This window comes from Eurosta solidaginis, chromosome 5 (genome assembly GCF_040869045.1).
Source record: "Eurosta solidaginis isolate ZX-2024a chromosome 5, ASM4086904v1, whole genome shotgun sequence".
Classification (NCBI taxonomy): Eukaryota; Metazoa; Arthropoda; class Insecta; order Diptera; family Tephritidae; genus Eurosta; species Eurosta solidaginis.
In genome coordinates this window covers 223,235,236-223,260,025 of record NC_090323.1, presented here as the reverse complement: position 1 = coordinate 223,260,025, position 24,790 = coordinate 223,235,236, and the positions used below count along the sequence as shown (strand labels likewise).

The window sequence follows — 24,790 nt, the reverse complement described above, 5'->3', positions numbered from 1 at the left end:
TTCTTTTCTGGCAGATGCAGCAAAACCATTTCTCATGACCGGGGTCAGGAGACGGACCCGGATTGGGTTCGATACCTTCCCGGAGTAAGAGAATATGTAGCAGTCCTGCTGCAAGGAGCTGCTGGGAGGATGACAATTTGTGGGAGGGACGAAACAAATTAAATGGGGTCACACTGAAATGACAGTCCTTGGTCGGGAAAAATCCCGAGTCGCTCCGGTACATAGAACCGACTGCCTTGGGAAGCGCATCCACAGCCTCGAACTTAGCTGTGTTCACGGATTACTGCAATACTGCCTTTCGGCTGTATTCCAGGTTGACTGTGTATATACAGACTTCTCGAAAGCCTTTGATAAAGTTTCTCATACAGTACTACTTGAAAAACTACCATATACGAGCTTCCATTCCTGCTTTTTGGAGTTGATTAAATCGTATCTTACTGACAGATGTTGTGTTGTTACCATTGATGGTGTGTTCTCACAACTTTTCATTGCCTCTTCTGGGGTACTGCAAGGGAGCGTCCTCTACTATTTGTTCTCTTCATCAATGACATTAGTGACTGCTTTTACTTCGCACATTTTTTACGTTCTCATCTCTCTTTAAACATAAAGAAATGTTTTAAAATGACATTTGCTAAAATTTTGCATTTTCAAAGTACGTCCTACCACATTTCTAATACTATCCTTCAGAATGTTGTGGAAGTAAAGGACCTAGGAGTTTTTTTTGACCCGAAACTGTCTTTCAACAAACATATGGATTTAATCATTGCGAAGGCCTACTCTGTTTTAGGTTTTACTCGTCGGAACTGCACCAATTCCTCAGACCATTATACTCTTAAAATGTTGTATATAACTGTTGTTCGCTCACACCTTGAATATGCAGCTTTTATCTGGAGGCCGTATAACCAGGTATCAATAAAAATAATAGAACGTATTCAAAAGGTGTTTATTAATTTCGCTTTACGGGCCCTCAAGTTTGATACTCCCATTCCACCCTATGCATCCCATATTATGCTACTAGACTTACAGTCCTCGAAAACGGTAGGTCAATCTTATCATTGACTTTCATGTTTAATGTTATACATGGTACCATAGATTGTCCTTATCTTCTGGAAAGGATTACTTTTAACATTCGAAAGAGAAATCTTCGCGTCACCTATCCTTTTTACTGGAAAAGGTCAAAACTAAATTTGCCAGTAATGCTTCTCTTGCAAGATCTATGCGCGAATTAATTATTCTATCACAGAGCGTCTCCCTCGATTTTTCCATTGGAAAACAAGCTTTTTTGAATACCTTACTGTCTTATTTTAAGTAGGTATGTTATATTTTGTATACTACACTGTTGTTATTAGTCTGTAAGAAATGTTCTTTCATAGTAGAGGTTTACGCCGCTCACTTAATCGGCGGCGGCGGCGTATTAAATTGAATGGCTGGACTTCGGAGTATCACATTGTCCACAACTAATGAATATGGAAACATACTACTGACGTCAATGGTATGTTTGACGATCTGGAACAATATCATTAACATGCGGATGATGATCAGGGAGGCTTTTAAAGCGAAAATTTTAAAAAATAATATTTGGAAAGGTTATGTTTATATGTATTTAAGGAAATCGACGTTTTGGTCATTTCGGAAAGATCCGCGGTTTTTGCCTCAAAATCCCGTGGGTCGTTCAAAAATTCCGGGAGTAGCTCCTTGCGGAGAGAGAAATATACACAATGGTCACACTTTGGTAGCGTAGGTTCACCGAAGGAGATGTTGTGGGCTAACTCTAATACCCGTCGTCTGCACGATTTCTTTAAATCATTTGTGGCTTTATGCTGGTCACGCATATAGGCGACTTACGGTTGCTATCAATTATCTACTAATAGACATGACTCTCGTGGCACAATTTTAACGAATAGCATCATTGCTGGCTTATTCTTGATCGCGGCAAAGGGCGCCTTCTGTCTTTTTGGCTGTTTCTAAGAGCTACAATTCCCGACGTGCGAACAGTAGAAATCTCGACCACTAGTCGCTACCACGCATCTTGACCCTTATAAAAATGCCAGCACAGAAGCCATAGGACTGCGACTTCGAACTCATACCTTCGTCGACGTTACTTTCCTAGAAGGTCTAGGTGTAGCTCCGAAGACTTTCTGACGGATCTTTTTGTCGCGATGTGCTTTGGACCTACACCAAAAAACACCTTGAAACATTAGGGAGTAACTATTCGGCCACGGATGCCGCCCTCGAAATCAAAAGCTGTCCAAGTGGATATCATTGCGTAACACATGGGTGAAAATAGTATAATCCTTGGCGCATCTACATAATTTAAACTTTACAAGGACCGTGGGTAAAAGTTTGAAAATGTAGACCAAAATTTGCAGACGTTTGTATTCGATACATTGACCTCAATAGTCTTTGTTTCCGGCCTTATGATATAAGAGCACATCGACTGTCTTGAGAAAGCTTTTGCTTCACCACTTTGAGTGTTCTTGCGAAGGACAAAACCTTACCTGGTTAAAAAATGTGCCTACGTATTCAGTCATATTTAAACATGGTTGATAGGCTATATCCAATGTGATTCACTCCAAGCGACTAGTTGGGGATAGAGCCGCCAACTTTAGGAAATGTCAAACCGGGAGACTTGAGTGTTGAATGATGAAGTATGAAAATCAAAATTAAGATTTCAGACGCTATTTTATAGTTCAGCAAATAAAGTGATTTTTCAAACCCTTCTCATACGTGTTGAAGATATATGCAACTTAAGTATGAACTGAGAATCTTTTCATAAGAGAATTTAAACCAGTGGAGCCTACTAAAGGATTTTGCATCACCGATTTCGCTTATTCTTTCAGCCAATCGGGATATAAAATTCGGCACCTTTTTCTCTTGTTTTTGCACTTGCTTTTTTAACAACTCCAGTACAATTTGAAAATATGTTCGACTTGGGACACTGTATTTAAATTCATTGTACTTTATTAATTTTATGAAAAAATTATGCGAAGTAAGCATTTAAATTTATTATATAACTTTTCGTTAAGTGTTTTGTTTTAATAACTTTGTGAATTCGGTGAAGCGAAATCTGTGTTAAGCTGGCATTGAAAGCGCCTGTTTTCACAAAAAACTTTTGAACGGTTATAAAGTGTTAAATTTCGCAATTGGATTTTTAAAACTGGCAGTGATGCGCATCCCTTGATACCCCTTTCAACCATATCGGACCAATTTTCGCGATGAAAAATAAATAGCCTAGACAGTCTTAAAAGAGTAGAAAATATAGTAACGCGCCGGACGCCGCCGCCGCCGCCGAATGTCAAAAATATCGGCGGCGTATATCTCTATTTCATAGACAGTATTGAATAAATAAATAAATACTAAAGATGTAGTTTTACTACACCCTGCTTGTTGTTGTAAATAAAGGTATTAAAACTTTGATAGGATAACAGCTGTTTGTTATGGCTCGATCATGGCCATCCATTTTTAAGATAGCTTGAGCAAAAATTTATATATCTTTACGAAATTTTGGGTACTGTCTCATCTACGCCTTTTCCAACTGTCTTAAAAAAAACCAGTTGTATTTCAGAAAAGCATAAAGGATTATCAATAAAATTAAATAAATACAAGGCACAATAATCTACGCATGGATTTCAGACGGAGATTATTTTCCAGTTTTACGAAGTGCTGCTTTAATGTTTCCTAAAACTGCAGGTCCCACGTTTTATGCCGGCCGTTTAGGGCGGCCGCCGTGGTGTGATGGTAGCGTGCTCCGCCTACTACACCGAAGATCCAGGGTTCACGCCCCGGGCAAAGCAACATCAGAATTTTAGAAATAAGTTTTTTAATAAGAAAAAAAAACTTTTCTAAGCGGGATCGCCCCTCGGCAGTGTTTAGCAAGCACTCCTAGTATATTTCTGCCATGTAAAGCTCTCAGTGAAAACTCATCTGCCTAGCAGATGCCGTTCGGAGTCGGCATAAAACAAGTAGGTCCCGTCCAGCCAATTTGTAGTAAAAATTAAAAGGAGCACGACGCAAATTGAAAGAGAAGCTCGGCCTAAAATCTCTTCGGAGGTTATCGCGCCTTACATTTTTGTTTTTTACGTTTTATGCCGACTCCGAAAAGCATCTGCAATGAACATGTGTTATTACCGAGAAGATTTTCATGGGAAAAATACACGCAGAGTGTTTTCCAAATCACTTTCGAAGGGCGACGCCTCTAAGAATAACTTTTATCTAATTGAAAAAACTTGTTTCTAATTTTTGATGTTGCTTTAACCGGGAATAGAACCCAGGGATATCTGTGCCTTAGGCGGAGCACGATGCCACGAGGGACCGCTGTGAGAAAAGTCAAATGTATTTCAGAAAATGACTACTGGTCTACGGAGCCGCACTCTTCCCCTGCTTCTATAGGCGGGTTCCGATAAAAAAAAACACTTTCTTAGCCGGAGCGTCACCTTCCATTCGCATAACATGGCCTTGCCAGCGCAGACGCTGCATTTTAATTCGCTGGAGTATGTTGATTTCTGCGTATCTCGTACATCTCATCATTATATCTTCTTCGGTACTCGCCACCGCCAACGCGTAGAGGTCCATAAATCTTTTTTAGACTGAGACGATTCAAATTTCAACAAATTCATGGTTCTTGGTATTATATACAGATCTAAGCGAAAGTGGCTAACGACTACGCCCATTTTTCTTTTTTAACCTGTTTAAAGTTTTAGCCTGTACAAAAATTTCCTCATTTTTAGGGGCAAATTATGTATAGCGCAATGAGTAATTTTTTCACTTATTATGTAGTAGTGAGGGTGGAAGTCAATGACTGTGACGAAAAGTGTCCAGAAAAATTTCCGCAGAATTTTTGGCACCATCATTATTCGAAAGAAATCGTAAAAATTTAACGATATTTGATCAAATAAAAGTATAAGTGGTTATTTCAGCTTCCGTAGTGTGGTAGTGGCGTGCTCAAGCTACTACACGGAAGGTCCAAGGACTGGTTTTATCATTTGATTTTTTTTAGATTCGTATTTTCCCTTTTCCCTCCTTCGAGTGATTGCAACAACGAGGTCAAATGATGAGTTAACACAGCAAAATCAAAAACAGTCTTCAAGGATTTTTTTATTAATACTTGTATTTTTTAACTTTTATTTTTTGTCTATCACTCTAAAAGTACTTTCACAAAAATGTTAACAATAGAAACAATCACAGCCTGCAAAATGCGTATGCCTGCAGACGTAATCATTCAAGCTCGAATTAAATCGAAGTGCAATGAACTTTCAAGGCTTTAGGCTTATTTCCTAAGACGGCATATAACAAAAATAGCAATTTCCAATATTTATTTGGGCCTGTTCTATCCTACTTTCATTATTAATTCAAGTGGCATAAAAGGTAAAAGCACGAAGCAAAAGAAAAATATATATAACTAGCAGGCCCGGCAGACGTTGTTCTGCCCTAAATTTGGTCTATCTGCATACCTTTTAATAAGCTTTTTCCGTCTATCTCTGCCCTACCCACTCTACACTTTTTCCTAATCTTTGTATTCCCTCCTACCTCCGTCTTTTTCTCTTCATCTATCTTCATCTTCGTCTCATTCTATCTCTTTCTCAGTCTCTTTTCTCTTCTCTCAAGTTTTTCTCCTTCTTCTTCATCTCTTATTGCCAGTCCCAGAGGGTGGTATGTATTTTGTTCCAGTCCCATTGCGAGTCTCAGTCCCAGTCCCACTCCGAGCCTCAGTCTCAGTCCCGGTCCCAGTCCTAGTCCTAATCCCAGTCCCAGTCCGTCTCTGGTCTACTTCCCTGAAAAAAGCATCGTAAACACTAATATAGGCAAATTTATATACCAAATTTTAGGCAAATCGAATAGGACGTATATAAGTAGGTATGTGGGTATTATTAATTCATGTCTTTATTTCGGCTTCGCATGCATATTTATCAGTTTTGCCAGGTTGATGCGACTAAATCGAATATCACAATGAAAATTACTTTAAAGCTCTCACCAACAGCTTTCAATTAATATCCATAATACACACACATTCTATGTGTATCCGGATCCATGTTTTGGCCTATATCTTGAGACCCTAATCACCCAGCGATGTAAAATTTACTTTGTACTAAAGCATACAGCAACAGTTTCAGTTTGATACCCATAATATAAATACACATTCTAGGTGTATCCGGGTCCACGTTTTGGTCTATATCTCGAGAACCTAGTCACCAATAGGTATGAAAACTACCCTGTACTAAAGCACTCATCAGTAGCTTCAATTTGATATCCATAATGTAAAAACACTATCTAAGCGTTCACAGGCCCACGTTTTGGCCTATATCTCGACACCCTAGCCACCCAGTTGTATGAAAATTATTCTGAACTATAGCGCTCATCAACAGCTTTCATTTGATATCCATATCCTATAAACACATTCCAGGGGTACCCGGGTCCACGTTTTGGCCTATATCTCGAGACTCTGTGTGTCGATAATGAATTTTCTTTGCTACGAACCTCACGGAGCCTGACGCCTTTCCAACGAACGCAAAAATGGAAATCGGTTCGTGCGTTCTGGAGTTGTAGCGTCAGGAAAGAAAATCCGACTTATTTTTTATACCTTTATATTAAGTCGCTTTCATGTTTGTCCCCTCATTTCCATACGAATTTTTGACCCACGGAAAAGTCTTTTTCTGTAATCTCCCGTTGCGCTAGATATTTGATACTTAGAGCATAGTTAAGATATGGGAGACATTACAATGCAAGTGAAAAAAAAATCCGCTTGGTTGTACACGGATTGAGATATACAGAAAATTAATTTTAAAATGGAAATTTTGCGATCGACTTTTAGCTAACTTCTCGGAGATCCAGAGACTTGAAACTTAGCACATAGTTTGCGAATCGATGGCACTACAATTCGTGGAAAACCAAATGCCGCCAGGTGGCAGACGAATCGAGATAAGCGAAAATCCCTGAAAAAATGCAGGGCATCTTGCGACCAATTTTAAGTATCTTGCCGATGAGCTAGAGACCTGAAACTTGGGCCGTGAGTCAGAACCCGGTGACAATGCAATATTTGATCAAAAAATTTCGCTAGGTAGTGCATGGATCGGGATATTAAAAAAATTAATTTTGATTTGGGAATCTTTCAATCCATTCTTAACTAACTTCCCGGTGACCTAGAGACTTGAAACTTGGCACACAGTTCGAGGCTTGGTGACAATACAATTTATAGAAAACAAAGTTCCGCTAGGTGGCTTGCTAATTGAGATAACTACAAATCCCTGAAAAACGAGAGGAGTCTTGCGATCGATTTTTAAGTAACTTCCCGGTGAGCTAGAGACCTGAAACTTGGGCCGTGAGTCAGACCCCAAAATTCCAAATGCCTTTTTGTAGGCAGCATTAAAAAAGTGTAAATAAAAAGATGATAAAAAATTTTAAGGACTACCTTTATATAAATGTACCAAAAAATAGAAGGCAATTTTTCCTTTAATACAGATATAATATTGTTGAATTTTTACTAATAAACCTTAACAATAGATTTTGTAAAAGAATTTTGGGATTTAAAATTATAAAGGTAGAGCGCGTGCTTAAATTTTAAATAATCAATTAGTTAACCCAAGTACATGGTTGGCCTTAAATTGAAAGATTGAGCTCAACCTTTATAGTTTTAAATCCCAAAATTCTTTTACAAGAGCTATTGTTAAAGTTTTTTAGTCAAAATTCAACAAGATTATATCTGTATTAAAGGAAAAAATGCCTTCTATTTTTTGGTCCATTTATATAAAGGTAGTCCTTAAAATTTTTTATCATCTTTTTATTATATTATAGATAAAGAAAAAATTCGACTTTATCAAATATTTATTTAGCAGAAAAGTATGTTTAGAAATTTTGCACCATTCAAAATCTATGTAGAAGTATAATAGAGTAAAACGGTAAGCTACCATTTTCTATCTGAGATATTGAAAAGAAAAACAAAACTATTACCAAGGGGTTAACATAAACTCTTCGAATGTTTAATATTCCCGAATATTTGAATAACTCTGGCGTTTCACTCTTACCTTTTTCAAACGTATGTAGCGCCTCAGACGGCAACCAATGCCGCCACAGTTCGCCCATGTGTCGAAAATTTGTAGTGCCATCCTCATGGCCTAGCACTGGGAATACAAATTGTGATGAAAAAGTACGCCCGAGTAAATCAGTTATGTTTCTCAAGATTTCTAGACGTTTTGTATCAGATTCCTTCAGCGCTGAATGGGATAGGCCATCGCTGAAATTAGAGAAATGTGTAAAAGAAAAATATTATATATTTTTGTAAACAGCATAATTGTGTTTTTAGTTGAATGGAATTATTAGTGTAATTCAAGATCTATAAGCTTTGAGTTTGATCAACCATTTGAAGTGCAATTTGGAGCTAAATTCTTAACTCTGAACTATTGAAAGATGTACTTCTTAAATGCAATAGTTCTTCAAGCCTACACTCAGAGAAAAAATCGTTCTACAATGAACGAAACAAGTTCAAAATTAAGAACATTCGTTGACAAAAGTCTGTTAAGTACGTTTTTTCTTAACTCGTGCCCGATGTGCTTGTTTTAAGAACGGATTTTCCAAGCACACCGTTCGTATTTTGTGACCACTTTGGTATTGATGTGAACCTTCTGTGATAATTTCAAGCACTACTTGGGCTTGATTTAAGATTTTTCGTTCTCACGCTTCGAGAACGATTTGTGGTCGATTTAACTTTTTCGGTCTCAATTCAAGAACAATTTGTGCTTGATCATTGCGGTGGGAGGGATTGGGGAAGGTAATTTTTTAAAGTAGTACCCATTTATTTATTTTTTTTTATTAATAAATATTTTTTTTTTTCATTAACAAAAAACATTAATAACAAAAAAATTATTATTAAAATTCCAAAAGATTAGAAAAAACACATAATATACATTTTCTCATACATTTCTCTTATTGAGAAATTGAGAAATTATTCTTATTTGAAGACATAATCTGAATGTATACTTAAAACATTTCATAACAAGTTTGAGAATTAGCTGTATATATGAGTGGAACCGAACGAAAAATAAGAGCTAAAAAATAGAATATAAAAAATAAAAAAAAAAAACTACAGAGTTTGGCGGTGGTCGAACTCGCGCCATACGATCGCAACCGCAACATCATAGCCGCTGGGCCACTGCAACTGCTTGATGGCTTGTGCCAAATGTTGTATTAAGCATTGTAGTACACACGAATTATACCGTTTCTTTTTTCTTGAACTTAATTTAAGAACATGTTCTCATTAATAGAACATTTATTCATATTCTAAGACCAGCCGTTCTCTTTTCAAGAAAACGGTTGTCAGTTTAAGAACAAGGTTGTTGTTTTGAGAACAGGTCGTTCATTTTTCTAGAACAAAAAAGTAAGAACATGAAAAGCTTGAATTGAGTTCGGTGGTGCTTGATTTTAGAACAGCGTTTTTCTCTGAGTGTAGGAAACCTTATTAACTATGAATAATTCTATATTGGCAGTAACGAAACTGCTCAATGTTAACAAACTCCGAAAAGAGTACAACAAAAATTTGATGCAGCGTAGTATCGTTTTATTGCGGTATTGGGTACTTTTATAAAATCATTCGAAAATTTAATTAAATTAATTCCATTAAAAAATATATGCATATATATATTGGCGTTTTCAAAGTTACGGACGTTTCATCCTGGCAAAATTTTATGGATTCAAAAACTATAGGAGGCGTTGGATTAAAAAGTTATTAAGTAGTTAAAAGCTATTTTTATTTTCCAAAATTGATGGAGATCCAATCAAGATGCTGACAAGGAAGGTAGACAACCTCCTACGAGTAGGGCTAGTTTGCCGACTAACGCTAATTTAACATGCGACTGAGAGTTCATCTAAACAGGTACCGTTGGTAAACAGACTGCCGATGCATAGCAGCCTAACAACGTTACAGTAAGGCTCTGAAATGAGAGCAAACAAACTCCGTAAGGAAATCGGTGTGAGCTTCTAACATCTATATAACGAAAAGCAATTCTGAGAGTAGCCTTCGTTTATCGCGCTGTATCCGGACTAGACGTGATTAGTGAAACAATCCCCATACATCTACTAGCGCTGGAATGAAGAAGGTTTTGGGAAACAAAAACACACATGAAAGGTATGAAAGTCGTTAACAAAGAGAGTAGGGAATAAAGCTTTAGGTTGTGGCAAGAAATGTATGCAAATGAACAATAAGGAAGATAGACAGCAAATTTACACTCATAACAATTCCTAAAAATTGCTGAAAATGAAGGAAGAATGGGATTGATTTTGCCCCATAAAATGCTTTACTTAATCTAGACAAGTAATTTTCTTAAAAACTGAGATAGCAATAATTTTCTTAAACAAAGAGAAAATTATATAATTATTTAAATTGCAAAATTTGTTTTTGTTATTATTAACTATTATTCTTGATTGAAAATATTGAAGAGAAAGGTTCCGTTAAATTAACAAAAATAAGAAATTCTTACTAATTCCATTGCATTTTCCTCAATTTAAAGAAATTATTTTACGGAAAAATTTCCTCCTTTTAGGTATGTGTTTTTTTCTGAGTGCAGGTAACAGATATTGAGACATGGATCACTAGAAGCTTTGGCAAGCTAAATTACTAAATAACCCAATGCACTCCCGGAACGGGCACTTCAAAAAATATTTTCGCCTAAAAATTAAAGCCTTAGATCCTAACTGCGTTTACGGCGATGAAGACAAGAACGAGGCTGAACACACATTCTTCAAATGCTAGTGATGATGCCAGAACCGTTAACTGTTCGAGGAAAGAGTCAGCCAAACCTTTGTCGATAATATTACAGAAAAAATTATGAGTGGCCCAGAATGTTGGTAACAAATCAATAGCTTCGAAGAAGCCAAACTCAGAGCAAAAAAGCAGGACTTGGAAGCAGGAGCAACAGAAGGCTCTCAAAAAAAAGTAGTATAATTGTCTAAGCTTTGGGCAATTGAGGGCGAGCAGTTTAATAAGAGTTATAAATGAGTAATTTTATGTGCTTTTAAGCGTATGAGTCGTGGCACAGTGGCTGACGTACCCGACCAAACGCCCGGGGTTGCGGGTTCAACTCCCACCAAGCATTCCCTTTTTTTTAAATTTATAAATTATTATTATTAATGGACTGTATTGAGTTTATGGGGTTTTTGATTTAATGTATTCCATTTATTGAGTTGGGTAGTTTTAGTGTTATTGGTGTATTTAAGTCATGGGAGGATGCATAGCATCAGTACACCTTTATTTATTTATTTTGGGGGCGAGCACTGGGGGCTCTGAGGCTTCGCTCTACTGAGCCACCTCATCCTCTATTTGAAGAACCCCTTCAAAGTGTGATATGGAGGCGAGCACTGGGCTGTGATGTGACCATCCGAAGAACCTCGCTTTTAATTAAAAAAACTCAAACTATGTCTTTAGAATATTTCACTAACCAGTTGAGAATTACAAGCACACTCAATGGCTACTGAAACAAACGAACCAAAAATGTTCATAGTTTAAGTCGCTTAAACAATAATGTAACAGCCATAGCTGGTTATATATATCCATTTCGAGGTTTAAGAACCAATGATTGTGCAAATCAAATTGGCCGAAAAACATCATCAATTGCTATCTCTTTCTTAATATTTTTTCTTGTTTTCATTGAAACATTATTAATTATAAGAACAGTTGCACTTTTTCTTTTGTAAGTCATTCAGAGCGGTCATATGGGCGTTATTCCTTAAAATGTTTAAGTTGTGAAAACATAAATATCACAATACTGTCGAAAATATTCCGTATCAATGTTATGCCACATTAACATTGCCCCAAATGCGTCAGTTTGGGTGAAAAATTCAAATTCGACGACCTTTTTCTCATAAAAAATGTAAAAAATGATGCTACATATTATTGATTTTATTTAGAAGATAGGTTGATGTGGCATATGTATTCTAACAGCGAGTGTGTTAAGATAAGTTTACGACATCGCTTCGGTTTTTCAATGGCTACCAGCGAGACTCCCATCGCAGCCATTTGCCTAAACTCTCTACTAACGAAACACAGTCCCAGAGGGCATATTAACTTACTTACTTACTTACTTAATTGGCGCTTAACCGTATAGACGGTTATGGGCGTCCACCTGCTCCTTACAACGGAGTGGGGGCCGCCCTCTACGTTTGCTTCCATAAGTGGGTTCCGATAGAAACACTTTCTTGGCCGGAGCATCATCTTTCATTCGCATAACATGGCCTAGCCAGCGCAGCCGCTGCGTTTTAATTCGTTGAACTATGTGGATGTCTGCGTATAGCTCATCATTAAACCTTCTTCAGTACTCGCCATCGCCAACGCGTAGAGGTCCATAAATTTTTCGAAGAACTTTTCTCTCGAACACTCCCAAAGCCGCTTCATCTGCTGTTGTCATGGTTCATGCTTCTACCCCATAGAGTAGAGTATGATTTTCGTTCGCCGAGAGAGGATTTTACTTTTCAATTGCCTAACTAGTCCAAAGTAGCATTTATTGGCAAGATTCATTCTTCGCTGGATTTCAGTGCTGATGTTGTTGCTAGCGTTGATATTGGTTCCCAAATAAACGAAGTCTTTTACAATTTCGAAATTATGGCTGCCAACAGCAGCGTGGTTGCCAAGGCGCGTATGTGCTCACTCTTTGCTCGATAACAGCAGGTACTTCGTTTTGTCCTCATTCACCATCAAACCCATCTTTACCGCTTATTTCACCAGTTTGGAGTAAACAGAACTAACAGCGCGAGTGTTTAGGCCGATGATATCAATGTCATCAGCATATGTCAGTAATTGCACGCTTTTATAGTATATTGTTCCAGTGCGGTTAAGTTCTGCAGCTCATATTATTTTCTCCAGCATCAAATTAAAGAACTCGCAGGATAGGGGGCCACCCTGACTCAAACCTCGTTTACTTTCTAATAGTGTTGCTCAACGTCATTTTGTACAGCCGTGTAAGTTTTGCGGGGAAACGAAATTCAGACATAGCGGCATATAGGCAGCTCTTTTTCGTGCTGTCAAAGGCGACTTTAAAATCGAAGAAGATGTGATGTGTGTCGATTTTCTTTTCACGGGTTATTTCTAATATTTGGCGCATTGTGAAAATCTGGTCGATGGTAGCTTTACAAGGTCTGAAGCCGCACTGATAAGGTCCAATCAGCCGGTTCACAATGGGCCACAATCCTTCGCAAAATAAACTTGAAATGACCTTATATGCGATATTAAGAAGGCTGATTCCACGATAGTTGGTGCATTTTGCAGTATCCCCCTTCTTGTGGACTGGGCAAAGAACACTTAGATATCAATCGTCGGGCATGCACTCGCCCGCCCATATTTTGTGAAGAAGCTGCTGCATGTGCCTTAGCAACTCCTCGCCGCCATACCTGAATAGCTCCGCAGGCAATCCAACAGCGCCCACGGCCTTGTTGTTTTCCAATCTGGTTATTGCTATTCTAACATGGGTCGGGTTGTATTTTTTGGTATAATTTTCGGGCGTTATTCCTAGTGGCTAGAAGCTCAAGCTCCTCGTACTCGCGCCTTTCTGCTTCTGCTTTTTTCCTCCTGAAAAGGCGTCTCGCTTCCCTTTTAGACTAACGATAGCGTTCACACACTCCTCTTGTCGCGCTCGCTTTTAACGTAGCCCTGTAGGCAGCGTCTTTCCTTTCGGTTGCAACGCGGCATTCTTCATCGTACCAGTTGCTTTTCGTGGCCGCCGGTAACCAATTTCTTCCTCGGCGGCAGTACGAAGTGCTTTGGAGATATGCTCCCACTGCTGCTGTATTCCTTCAAGCTAAGTTGTGCTCTCAGAGAGCTGGTGTGAGAGTCGAGTTGCGAAATTATTGGCAGTCTGTTGTGATTGAAGATTGAAGCTTTTCGACGTCTAGCTTTCCTTGTGTTTTTTGTTCCTTGGTTTTAGCCACGCTGAGGCGGGTGCGTATTTTGGCTGCAACGAGATAATGGTCCGATTCGATGTTCCGTCCGTCTGTCACAACGTGATCGATCTGACTGCGACTATTTCGATCAGGAGACAACCATGTAGCTTGATGTATCTTTTTATGCATGAACCTCGTGCTAGATATGACCATGTTTCGAGAACCGACAAAGTAAATCAGCCTCAGTCCGTTAGGAAAAGTTTCATTGTGTAGGCTGAACTTTCCGACTGTAGGGCGAAAAAAACCTTCTTTGCCCACCCTGGCGTTAAAGTCGCCAAGCACGACTTTTACATCATGACGGGGCAGCGGTCGCATGTGCGTTCTAAATGTTCATAAAAAGTCTTTCACCTCATCGTCTTTCTTCTTTGTCGGCGAGTGGGCGCAGATGAATGATACATGAAAAAAATTTGCTTTTATACGGATATCGGCGAGACGCTCGTCCGCAGGCGTGAACGCCAGAAATTGGCGACAAAGTCTCTCACCCACCACGAATCCGACACCGAAACTGCACTTATTCGTATGGCCACTCCGACAGTTGTCACAATTTTTCATCTTCTTTCTTCCTTGCTTCGTCCAACGCATTTCTTGGATGGCGATGATATCAGATTTTGCTTTGACGAGGACATCAACCAGCCGGGCATCTGCACCAATCCCATTCCTGGAGTGGACGTTCCAGGTGCATGCCCTCAATTCATTGTCCTTCAAACGTTTGCCTTGGTCGTCATCAATAGAGAGTGCATTTATCCGAGGCTTGTTGTTATATTTCATTGGAGTATAGTAAAACTTCGGCGAAAATTACATTAATTAAATTTTGTTAAAATAAATATTATTTTACATAATTGTTGTTGCTTTAGCAGTGCTTCGCCCCATCCAAAAGGTGTGAGCGCTCTTTAAAATGCCCTCTAACGAAAATGCGAGGAAACTTGCAGGTTTAACAGGGATGGATCAAAGAGATAGTGGTGTTAGATGGGTTGGTTACATCTTGTATTTGTCTTCATGTTGAAGTTATTAGAGAAGGCCAAAAATTTGCTACTCCTGTTTTGCCCTCTCCTTCATTCAACGCCTGAATGGCTTTTTTCCTTAATTCAAACTGCACGCTGCTGGAATGTTTACCTCCTTTTTACACTAAATCACTATTTTATCTTTTTCCTACTATTATGAGAAGATCAATACAAGGATATGAAAGTGGAGAGATCAGATTTGTGGTTACAATATTAGTGAGAGAATATAGAAAAATTGAGAATGGAATATTGCGTGATATAGTTCATTTAGTGATAAAGGCTGTTGCAGGTATAGTAGCGCTTCGTAATTCCTGGCAACGTAGTCCAACGACTTTTAATGGATGTTTTGAGGACCTGTCATGCTCCTTTTCTCATTAGGCTGAAAACTTAAGTGCCCGATTGTTTACATAGTGTTACGGGAGAAAACTTCTTAAGTTTTTGAGATACGTGGCCTTTTCAATCCGATATCTGTTGGGACTCCCAGTTTTCTGGGTATTCAGCAGAAACATTTCTCAGCATTCTTTTCTCTCCTTTATGTCGAGTATTCTCGCCTCTCTTTATAGGTGATGTTCTAACAGTTCTGAGCGCGGTATTTTAACAGGGTTGCAGTTTCCTATTATTTTATGTAAAACCCTAATGTGAGTTAGTATGCTGCTTAGAAAAGAGCAATAGAAGAATGGAAATCATAAATGCACAATCATATATAAGAGTTTCGTGCAAAAAACTTTAACGCAGGACTTATCATTACCTTCGCTATTAGTCATGGTAAACAGCTTCCGAAATCTCTCAATTCAAGAACTTTAACAAAGGTATCAAATATTTATTTTTGCATAACGGTTGAATAACAAAAATACTATATACTAAAGAAAGAATTCTAATTTGAATTTAATTGCACAATAATTACCATACATTAAGAATGTGTTTATGTGTACGTTAAGTTGATCATTAAATTGCAATTGCGGTAATTACTTGTTGAGCAAGGTAATTATCATCGTTGCATGGTTAATACCGAAATACGCTATCAAACTCACATAAAGCTACTAAATGCCTAAAAATCGGATGGCAGGAAATACTCGCACGTAAGCCTAGCTATTAAGCATGTGTTTGGATAGGTCGACACGACGGAATGCAGGAGAAGTTGGAGTATATCTCTAAAGCACTTCTTACAGCCGTCGAGAGAAAATTTGATTCCCAGCAACATAGAAAAACAACTGTACGATAAAGAATGCATGTCGCAAGCGAAAAATAGAAGCCTACGGGCTACGTTCAAAGCGAACGCAACAAGACGAGTGTTTGAACACTAGAGTGAGTTGAAAAGGGAAGCCAGATGGTTTTATTGGAAGAAACAAGCATAGTCAGAAAAGTGTGAGTGCAAGCCACCAGGAACAACGCTCGCAAATATTACCTAAAAATCCTGCGAAAGACGGAAGGTTTTATGCCCGGAGCAAACTTTTCTAAAATCAAACGGTGACCTTTTAATTGAACTGATGCTTAGATTATGGAGAGAATACTTCCCTCTGCTCCTGAGCGAAGAGAGCGATGAAACGCCCAGCAAAGATGAGCCCGAGCCTGAAATCGACGATAATGGAATTAATGTTCCCCCAACCGACTATGATGAAGTGAGAAAAGCGAAAAACAGATTAAAAACCATAATGCCGGGGCGATGTTGAATTGCCTGCGGACCTTTTCAAAACCTATGGCGAGGAGCTAGTAAGTCACATTTATCAGCATCTATGCTAAATAAGTCGGTTGGCGGGATGGCCTTAAACGTGCAATGTGTTCATATTACATCGTTCCGATATGGACGGGCTTGTACCGCAATGGTGCTTTTTACCGGAACGTATAGGATTTATATTAGGCAAAGGACCATCAACATCGATAACATTCCCCAAAATCTCCGGGTGTGTCTGCTACAACAACAGCACGAAAATTATCTGCCTATATGCCGCTATGTATAAAATTTGGCTTCCCTGCAGAACGTCACCGGCTGCTCGTGGCTAGCTAGCTAACTTCTCTTCCAAATTGAAACGCGGCAGCTCTGGAAGTGTTTGAGAGAAAATTGCTTCGAAAGATTTATGGGCATCTACGCTTCGGCATTGGCAATTACCAAACAAGACTTAATGATGAGCTGAACGAGCTTTGCGCAAACACCATCATAGTCAATGAATAAAATACAGCAGCTACACTGGCTAGTTCATGTTACGCAAATGAAGGATGATGCTTCGTTCAAAAAAAGTATTTTTATCGGAACCCGCTTATAGATGAAGAGGAGGAGGGCAGCGACCACTCTCCTGGAAGGACCAGGTGGAAAACGATTAAAATTTCCTTTGTGGGAACAATTGGTGCCATTTAGGTCAAAGAAGAAGAGACTGGCGCGCTTTGTTGGACGGTCATAACCTTTTAAACGGTTAAGCGCCAATTAATTAAGTAAGTAAGTAAGAGGACAACATATGCGACTTTCGGTTGACATATATAAAATTATTCTAGGCAAAAGTAAACTTTTTTGATTTTGGTTGACACATTTACACAAACACCCATATGTTGGTGTGTATTTATATCAATTTAAAGAACTTTAGCTTCCAGCAGTAATTGTTTTCATCAGTCAGCATTTTTAGCTTCCTTTGTTATTAGTATTTCAAATGAAAATCCGATTAAGTTGAGCGGATCTAAGACATAAATACCAGGAAGCCAATTAATGTTACCTAAAGGCAAATGTTCCATTAGCGTAAAAGTGACAAAGAACAACATAAGTATTAACAATTTAAGTACGAAAGTGGAATAAAACAAGTCAATTTATCTGTCATTAGGTAAAACAGAACAACACGCTAACTTATTTACCTGATCTAGCGTAAAGCAAGCCTGCATGGCAAAAGATGTTATGTCACAAATTTGTGCTTACAAAAAAATGGAGTTTAGAAATTTAGATTGTCGAACAAAAGTGTTTGACTAAGATCGCTATATGTATACAACCAATGTACTCTTATATATGTATACAATGGTGCGATATACATACATAACAAATTTTATATAAAGAGGCTGGGTTAAGATAGCCACAGGTATTATTCAAAGCACTTTTTCCTAGAGATTTATGGTTTAGAAGAAGAGTTAGAGGGATATCTCCACTGATCAGTTTTGTCTAGAGGTAACTGTACAATATGAAAATCAACGAAAAGACAAAGCGCCATTTAGTCATTAAACTTAACAACAGAAATTAGGTAACAACGAAAGTATGAGATTTTGCTGAAGGTTAAAGATAACTTATAATCCAACAGGTCTGGCTATACATCTTCCGGAGAATTTTTATCTCGCACACACCCAGAACAATCTCATCTTGTTGCGACACCAACCTTGATTCCGAGTCATACATCAGGGGAGGTATGCTTAAGACTTGCAGAGTGTGAGTTTTGTTAAGTCGAGAGTGAACTTTACTTTTCTATTGCTTATTCAGTCCAAAGTAGCAAATATACCCTCCGTTCGGTTTCTCTGTAAATTATTGTTTCCAGATAGATGAATGCCTTCACATTCTCGAATTTTGATTCGCCAACAGTGACGAAGCTGCCAAGCTGCGAATGCTCCGATTGTTATATTAGAATGGATCATCAGTTTAGATCTGCTGCTAGAACTATTCTCTCCAACATGAAATTTATATGTCGCACGAAGAGAAGTCGGCTTATCTGAAACCTCTTGTAGGTTTTAATAGCTGGAAGAAGTCCTTTTCAATCTTTAGGAAGCTGCTGGTGTTGTTCAACGTTATTTGGCAGAGCCTTTTTAAACGGTTTTATTTAGCTTGAGCTGAGAGGCAGGCTGCATGCACGGCCGCACGGCCGTTGTGAACGAATCTTGTAATTGAAATTTAAGTAACTTCCCGATAAGCTACAAGCTTTAAACTTGGAATATAGTTCAGAGCCCGATGACAATGCAATAATAAGAAAAAAATTGCCGCTAGGTGGCGCAATTTGTGGTCCGATTTGGCTCATATTTGGAACACATAATACATGCAAGAATATAAATCGACCTGTGAAAACAATCGCCGCTAGGTGGCGCATGGATCGAGATATTCGCAAAATTCGCATTTGTGGTCCGATTTGGCTCATATTTGGAACACATAATACATGCAGGAATAGAAATCGACCTGTGAAAAAAATCGCCGCTAGGTGGCGCATGGATCGAGATATTCACAAAAATCGTATTTGTGGTCCGACTTGGCTCATGCTTGGAACACATAATACATACAAGAATAGAAAGCGACCTATCAAAAAAAAATCGCCGCTAGGTGGCGCAAGGATCGAGATATTCACAAAAATCGTATTTGTGGTCCGACTTGGCTCATGCTTGGAACACATAATACATACAGGAATAGAAAGCGACCTATCAAAAAAAATCGCCGCTAGGTGGCGCAAGGATCGAGATATTCACAAAAATCGTTTTTGTGGTCCGATTTGATTTGGTCCATATTTGGAACACATAATACATACATGAATAGAAAGCGACCTATGATGCCCGATTTGGCTCATATTTGGAACAAATATTGCATACAGTCCGGTAGAAGTGACATCAAAATATTTTGGAGTTGGAGGAGGGACAAGCATACGTGGCGCAGAGTCGAGTAAAGCCTTTGGAAGGATTATGTGTTGAGGACTTAGGTTGTAACAAATTGTCGGGAAAGAGTCCTTGTAATAATGAGACACTAAATGAACTAAATAGAATGAGAAATAATAGGCAATTAAATAAAGACTAAAAACTTGAAAATAAAAGAATTAAAAAAAAAATTTTAAGTTAAACGGTTTTATTGAAATCAATATTTACATGAAATAATAATAATACGAAGAGCTAGAAAATAATTAGGTAGGTCCTAGGTACTAGTCATCACACTCCTTATCAATCTAGGGCGTTGATCAGACAATTAAATAAAAGCGTTGGACGTGTCATATTTCTATTGATAGTCATAGCTAAGACCAACTGAACCTTAATCAGGTTATGCTACGCCTCACATTTTTAGAAATTTCTCGCGCCCAACGCTTTTATTAAAATGTCTGATCAATACTCTAGATTGATAAGGAGTGTGATGACTAGTACCTAGGACCTACCTAATTATTTTCTAGCTCTTCGTATTATTATTATTTCATGTAAATATTGATTTCAATAAAACCGTTTAACTTAAAAATTTTTTTTAAATTATTTTATTAAGTTTGAATGCTAGTTTAGTTCTGACACAGCAGAACAAATAAATAAATAAATGCAAACCGCGATAACCTCCTTAAAGATTTTAGGCCGAGCTTATCTTCCAATTTGCGTTGTGCTGCTTTTAGTTTTTCCTACAAATTGTCGAGACGGGACCTACCCGTTTTATGCAACTCCAAACGGCATATGCAAGCCAGATGAGTATGAATTGAGAAGCTTTTCATGGCAGAAACGCACTAGGAGTGCTTTGCAAACACTGCCGAGTTGCGATTGCGCTTGGAAAAATTTTAACGCTTCCATCATACCGCGGCGGTCATTAGCAGCATACAAGCAACTTTTTTTCGTGCTGTCAAAAACTGCTTTGAAGTGTACAAAAAACATGTGAGTGTCGATTCTTTAACAGTGAGTTTTCTTCACTAACTGGCGCATCGTTTAGATCTGGTCGAAACATTTATCAGGACTAGACCCGTACTGATAAGGTCCAATCAGCTGATTGAATTTATTCTTCAGTTTTTCTCACAGTATCCTAAATAGGACGTTATATGCTATATGAAGCAGGCTGATTCCGCGGTAATTGGCGAGGTTTGTAGGGTCGCTTTTCTTGAGGATTGAACAGAGCACATTAAAACACATGCGCTCGTCTGACCCCATTTTACATAGGCGTTGATGCATCCTCTTTACCAAACTTTCGGCTGTGTGTGTTTAAACAGCTCGGCGAGTAAGTAGTCCGTTGTTACCCGACGTCTTTTTATTATTTAGCCGGGAATTGGTATTCTCTCTTTATGTTGGATTCGGGTGCCGGAACATGACTTCCTTCATCGGCGATTAGGATTTTGGGGTCCTCTTATCGCTCTACAGCTAGAAAACACACAAAACACTATATGCGTCAGTTACCAGGTCACCATTAGAATTCCTGCTGAAATCGTTTGTTCCTTCTAAATAGGCGTCTCTCATTATTTTTTATGAGGCACAGCGACGTTTATAATCGTTTGTTGTTGGTTTTGGGAGCAGCGGCGGAACGCAATGAGAGAGGAATATGCTCACACTGCTCCGCCACATCGTCAAGTCGAAGATTGCTTGCAGTGAACAGGCGTGTAAGTATGTTGGCTTGGTGCACACATTAAGGACACTGAAAATACGCCTCGTGATCAATTCGGTTTTCAGTTTTTCGATGAGGAAACGGCCAGTTAGCTTGATGTATCTTTTTATTCTGGAACTTATGCCAACCGATAACCGCGGTAAAGCCAATCAGCCTTAGCCCATTAAGAGATGTTATATGATGGAGGCTAAATTTTAAGCTGTGGTATCAAGGATCCCTAACAAGTTAAAAAGCTCGCTTAATTTTTTGTTTGTTTTCCATATGAAATGTTTACTATGAGAGCAGAACAAATTTGGCAGCTTGAGAAGAAAAGCCCTTAATAATTAGCTTACTTTAAATTCGACCTGCTAAATCTAACTACAAAATTCTGTGATATTTTCCTGTCCCGTACAAACGCAGGCTTATTTTGGATTTTTCGTATGAATATGCAAATATTTCAAAACCATTTTTATTTAGACATATACCACTCAATATAAATGTAATAATAATTTGGCGGCCACCGTGGTGTGATGGTAGCGTGCTCCGCCTATCACACCGTATGCCCTGGGTTCAACTCCCGGGCAAAGCAACATCAAAATTTTAGAAATAAGGTTTTTCAATTAGAAGACAATTTTTCTAAGCGGGGTCGCCCCTCGGCAGTGTATGGCAAGCGCTCCGGGTGTATTTCCGCCATGAAAAGCTCTCAGTGAAAACTCATCTGCCTTGCAGATGCCGTTCGGAGTCGGCATAAAACATGTAGGTCCCGTCCGGCCGATTTGTAGGGAAAATGAAGAGGAGCACGACGCAAATTGGAAGAGAAGCTCGGCCTTAGATCTCTTCGGAGGTTATCGCGCCTTACATTTATTATTTTTTTTTTTTAAATAATTTGCCTGAGAAAGTTTTAGTTTGTCTTTAGTTAAGGTCGAAAGCCAAAAAAAAACAAGTAAGGAAGATTAAGTTCGGGTGTAACCAAACATTACATACTCAGTTGAGAGCTATGGTGACAACATAAGGGAAAATAACCATGTAGGAAAATGAACCGAGGGAAACCCTGGAATATGTTTGTATGTCATGTGTATCAAATGAAAGGCATTAAAGAGTATTTTATGAGGGAGTGGGCCATAGTTCTATAGGTGGACGCCATTTAGGGATATAGCCATAAAGGTGGATCAGGGTTGGATCTAGAATGCGTTTGTATGATATGGGTATCAAATTATAGGTATTAATGAGGGTTTTAAAAGGGAGTGGTGGTTGTTGTATAGGTGGTCGTGTTTTCGAGATATCGCCATAAAGGTGGACCAGGGGTGACCCTAGAATTTGTTTGTACAATATGGGTATCAAATGAAAGGTGTTAATGAGTATTTTAAAAGGGAGTAATCCTTAGTTCCATAGGTGGACGCCGTTTCGAGATATCGCCATAAAGGTGGACCAGGGGTGACCCTAGAATGTGTTTGTACGATATGGGTATCAAATTATAGGTATTAATGAGGGTTTTAAAAGGGAGTGGTGGTTGTTGTATAGGTGGTCGTGTTTTCGAGATATCGCCATAAAGGTGGACCAGGGGTGACTCTAGAAAGCGTTTGTACGATATGGGTATCAAATGAAAGGTGTTAATGAGTATTTTAAAAGGGAGTAATCCTTAGTTCCATAGGTGGACGCCGTTTCGAGATATCGCCATAAAGGTGGACCAGGGGTGATCCTAGAATTTGTTTGTTCAATATGGGCATCAAACGAATGGTGTTAATGAGTATTTTAAAAGGGAGTGGGCCTTAGTTCTATAGGTGGATGCCGTTTCGAAATATCGCCATAAAGGTGGACCAGGGGTGACTCTATAATGTGTTTGTACGATATGGGTATCAAATTAAAGGTATTAATGAGGGTTTTAAAAGGGAGTGGTGGTTGTTGTATAGGTGGTCGCCTTTTCGAGATATCGCCATAAAGGTGGACCAGGGGTGACTCTAGAATGCGTTTGTACGATATGGGTATCAAATGAAAGGTGTTAATGAGTATTTTAAAAGGGAGTAATCCTTAGTTCCATAGGTGGACGCCGTTTCGAGATATCGCCATAAAGGTAGACCAGGGGTGACCCGAGAATTTGTTTGTACAATATGGGTATCAAAAGAAAGGTGTTAATGAGAGTTTTAAAAGGGAGTGGGCCTTAGTTTTATAGGTGTACGCCTTTTCGAGGTATCGCAATAAAGGTGGACCAGGGGTGACTCTAGACTTTGTTTGTACGATATGGGTATCAAATGAAAGGTGTTAATGAGTATTTTTAAAAGGGAGTGGGCCTTCGTTTATAGGTGTTCGCCTTTTCGAGATATCGCCATAAAGGTGGACCAGGGGTGACTTTAGAATATGTTTGTACGATATGGGTATCAAATGAAAGGTGTTAATGAGTATTTTAAAAGGGAGTAATCCTTAGTTCCATAGGTGGACGCCGTTTCGAGATATCGCCATAAAGGTGGACCAGGGGTGACCCGAGAATTTGTTTGTACAATATGGGTATCAAATGAAAGGTGTTAATGAGTATTTTTAAAAGGGAGTGGGCCTTCGTTTATAGGTGTTCGCCTTTTCGAGATATCGCCATAAAGGTGGACCAGGGGTGACTCTAGAATGCGTTTGTACGATATGGGTATCAAAAGAAAGGTGTTAATGAGTATTTTAAAAGGGAGTAATCCTTAGTTCCATAGGTGGACGCCGTTTCGAGATATCGCCATAAAGGTGGACCAGGGGTGGCCCTAGAATTTGTTTGTACAATATGGGTATCAAAAGAAAGGTGTTAATGAGTATTTTAAAAGTTCCATAGGTGGACGCCGTTTCGAGATATCTCCATAAAGGTGGACCAGGGGTGACCCTAGAATTTGTTTATACAATATGGGTATCAAAAGAAAGGTGTTAATGAGTATTTCAAAAGGGCGAGGGGCTTAGTTCTATAGGTGGACGCCTTTTCGAGATATCGCCATAAAGGTGGTCCAGGGGTGACTCTAAAATGTGTTTGTACGATATGGGTATCAAATTAAAGGTATTAATGAGAGTTTTAAAAGGGAGTGGTGGTAGTTGTATATGTGAAGGCATTTTCCAGATATCGACCAAAATGTGGACCAGGGTGACCCAGAACATCATCTGTTGGATACCGATAATTTATTTATATATGTAGTACCTGCCAAGATTTTAAGGGTTTTTTATTTCGCCCTGCAGAACTTTTTTTCATTTTCTTCTACTTAATATGGTAGGTGTCACAACCATTTTATAAAGTTTTTTCTAAAGTTATATTTCGCGTCAATAAAACAATCCAATTACCTTACCATGTTTCATCCCTTTTTTCGTATTTGGTATAGAATTATGGCATTTTTTTCATTTTTCGTAATTTTCGATGTCGAAAAAGTGGGCGTGGTCATAGTCGGATTTCGTTCATTTTTCATACCAAGATAAAGTGAGTTCAAGTAAGCACGTGAACTAAGTTCATTAAGGATATGCCGATTTTTGCTCAAGTTATCATGTTAACGGCCATGCGGAAGGACAGACGGACGACTGTGTATAAAAACTGTGTATAAAAACCGATTTCGCCCATTTTCACAGAAAACAGTTATCGTCATAGAATCTATGCCCCTAC

General features: G+C 38.7%; 1 protein-coding gene across 5 annotated transcripts in view; it reads right to left on the bottom strand.

Moving 5' to 3' along the window:
* LOC137252581 (uncharacterized) overlaps positions 1–24,790 on the bottom strand; it is a 687,899-nt gene that overhangs the window by 142,941 nt on the left and 520,168 nt on the right. For all 5 annotated transcript variants that reach the window (XM_067788530.1, XM_067788528.1, XM_067788532.1 and 2 more), the window contains one exon: positions 8,019–8,227. In XM_067788530.1, coding sequence (XP_067644631.1) covers positions 8,019–8,227 — 209 coding nt within the window. The remainder of the gene's footprint in view (positions 1–8,018; positions 8,228–24,790) is intronic.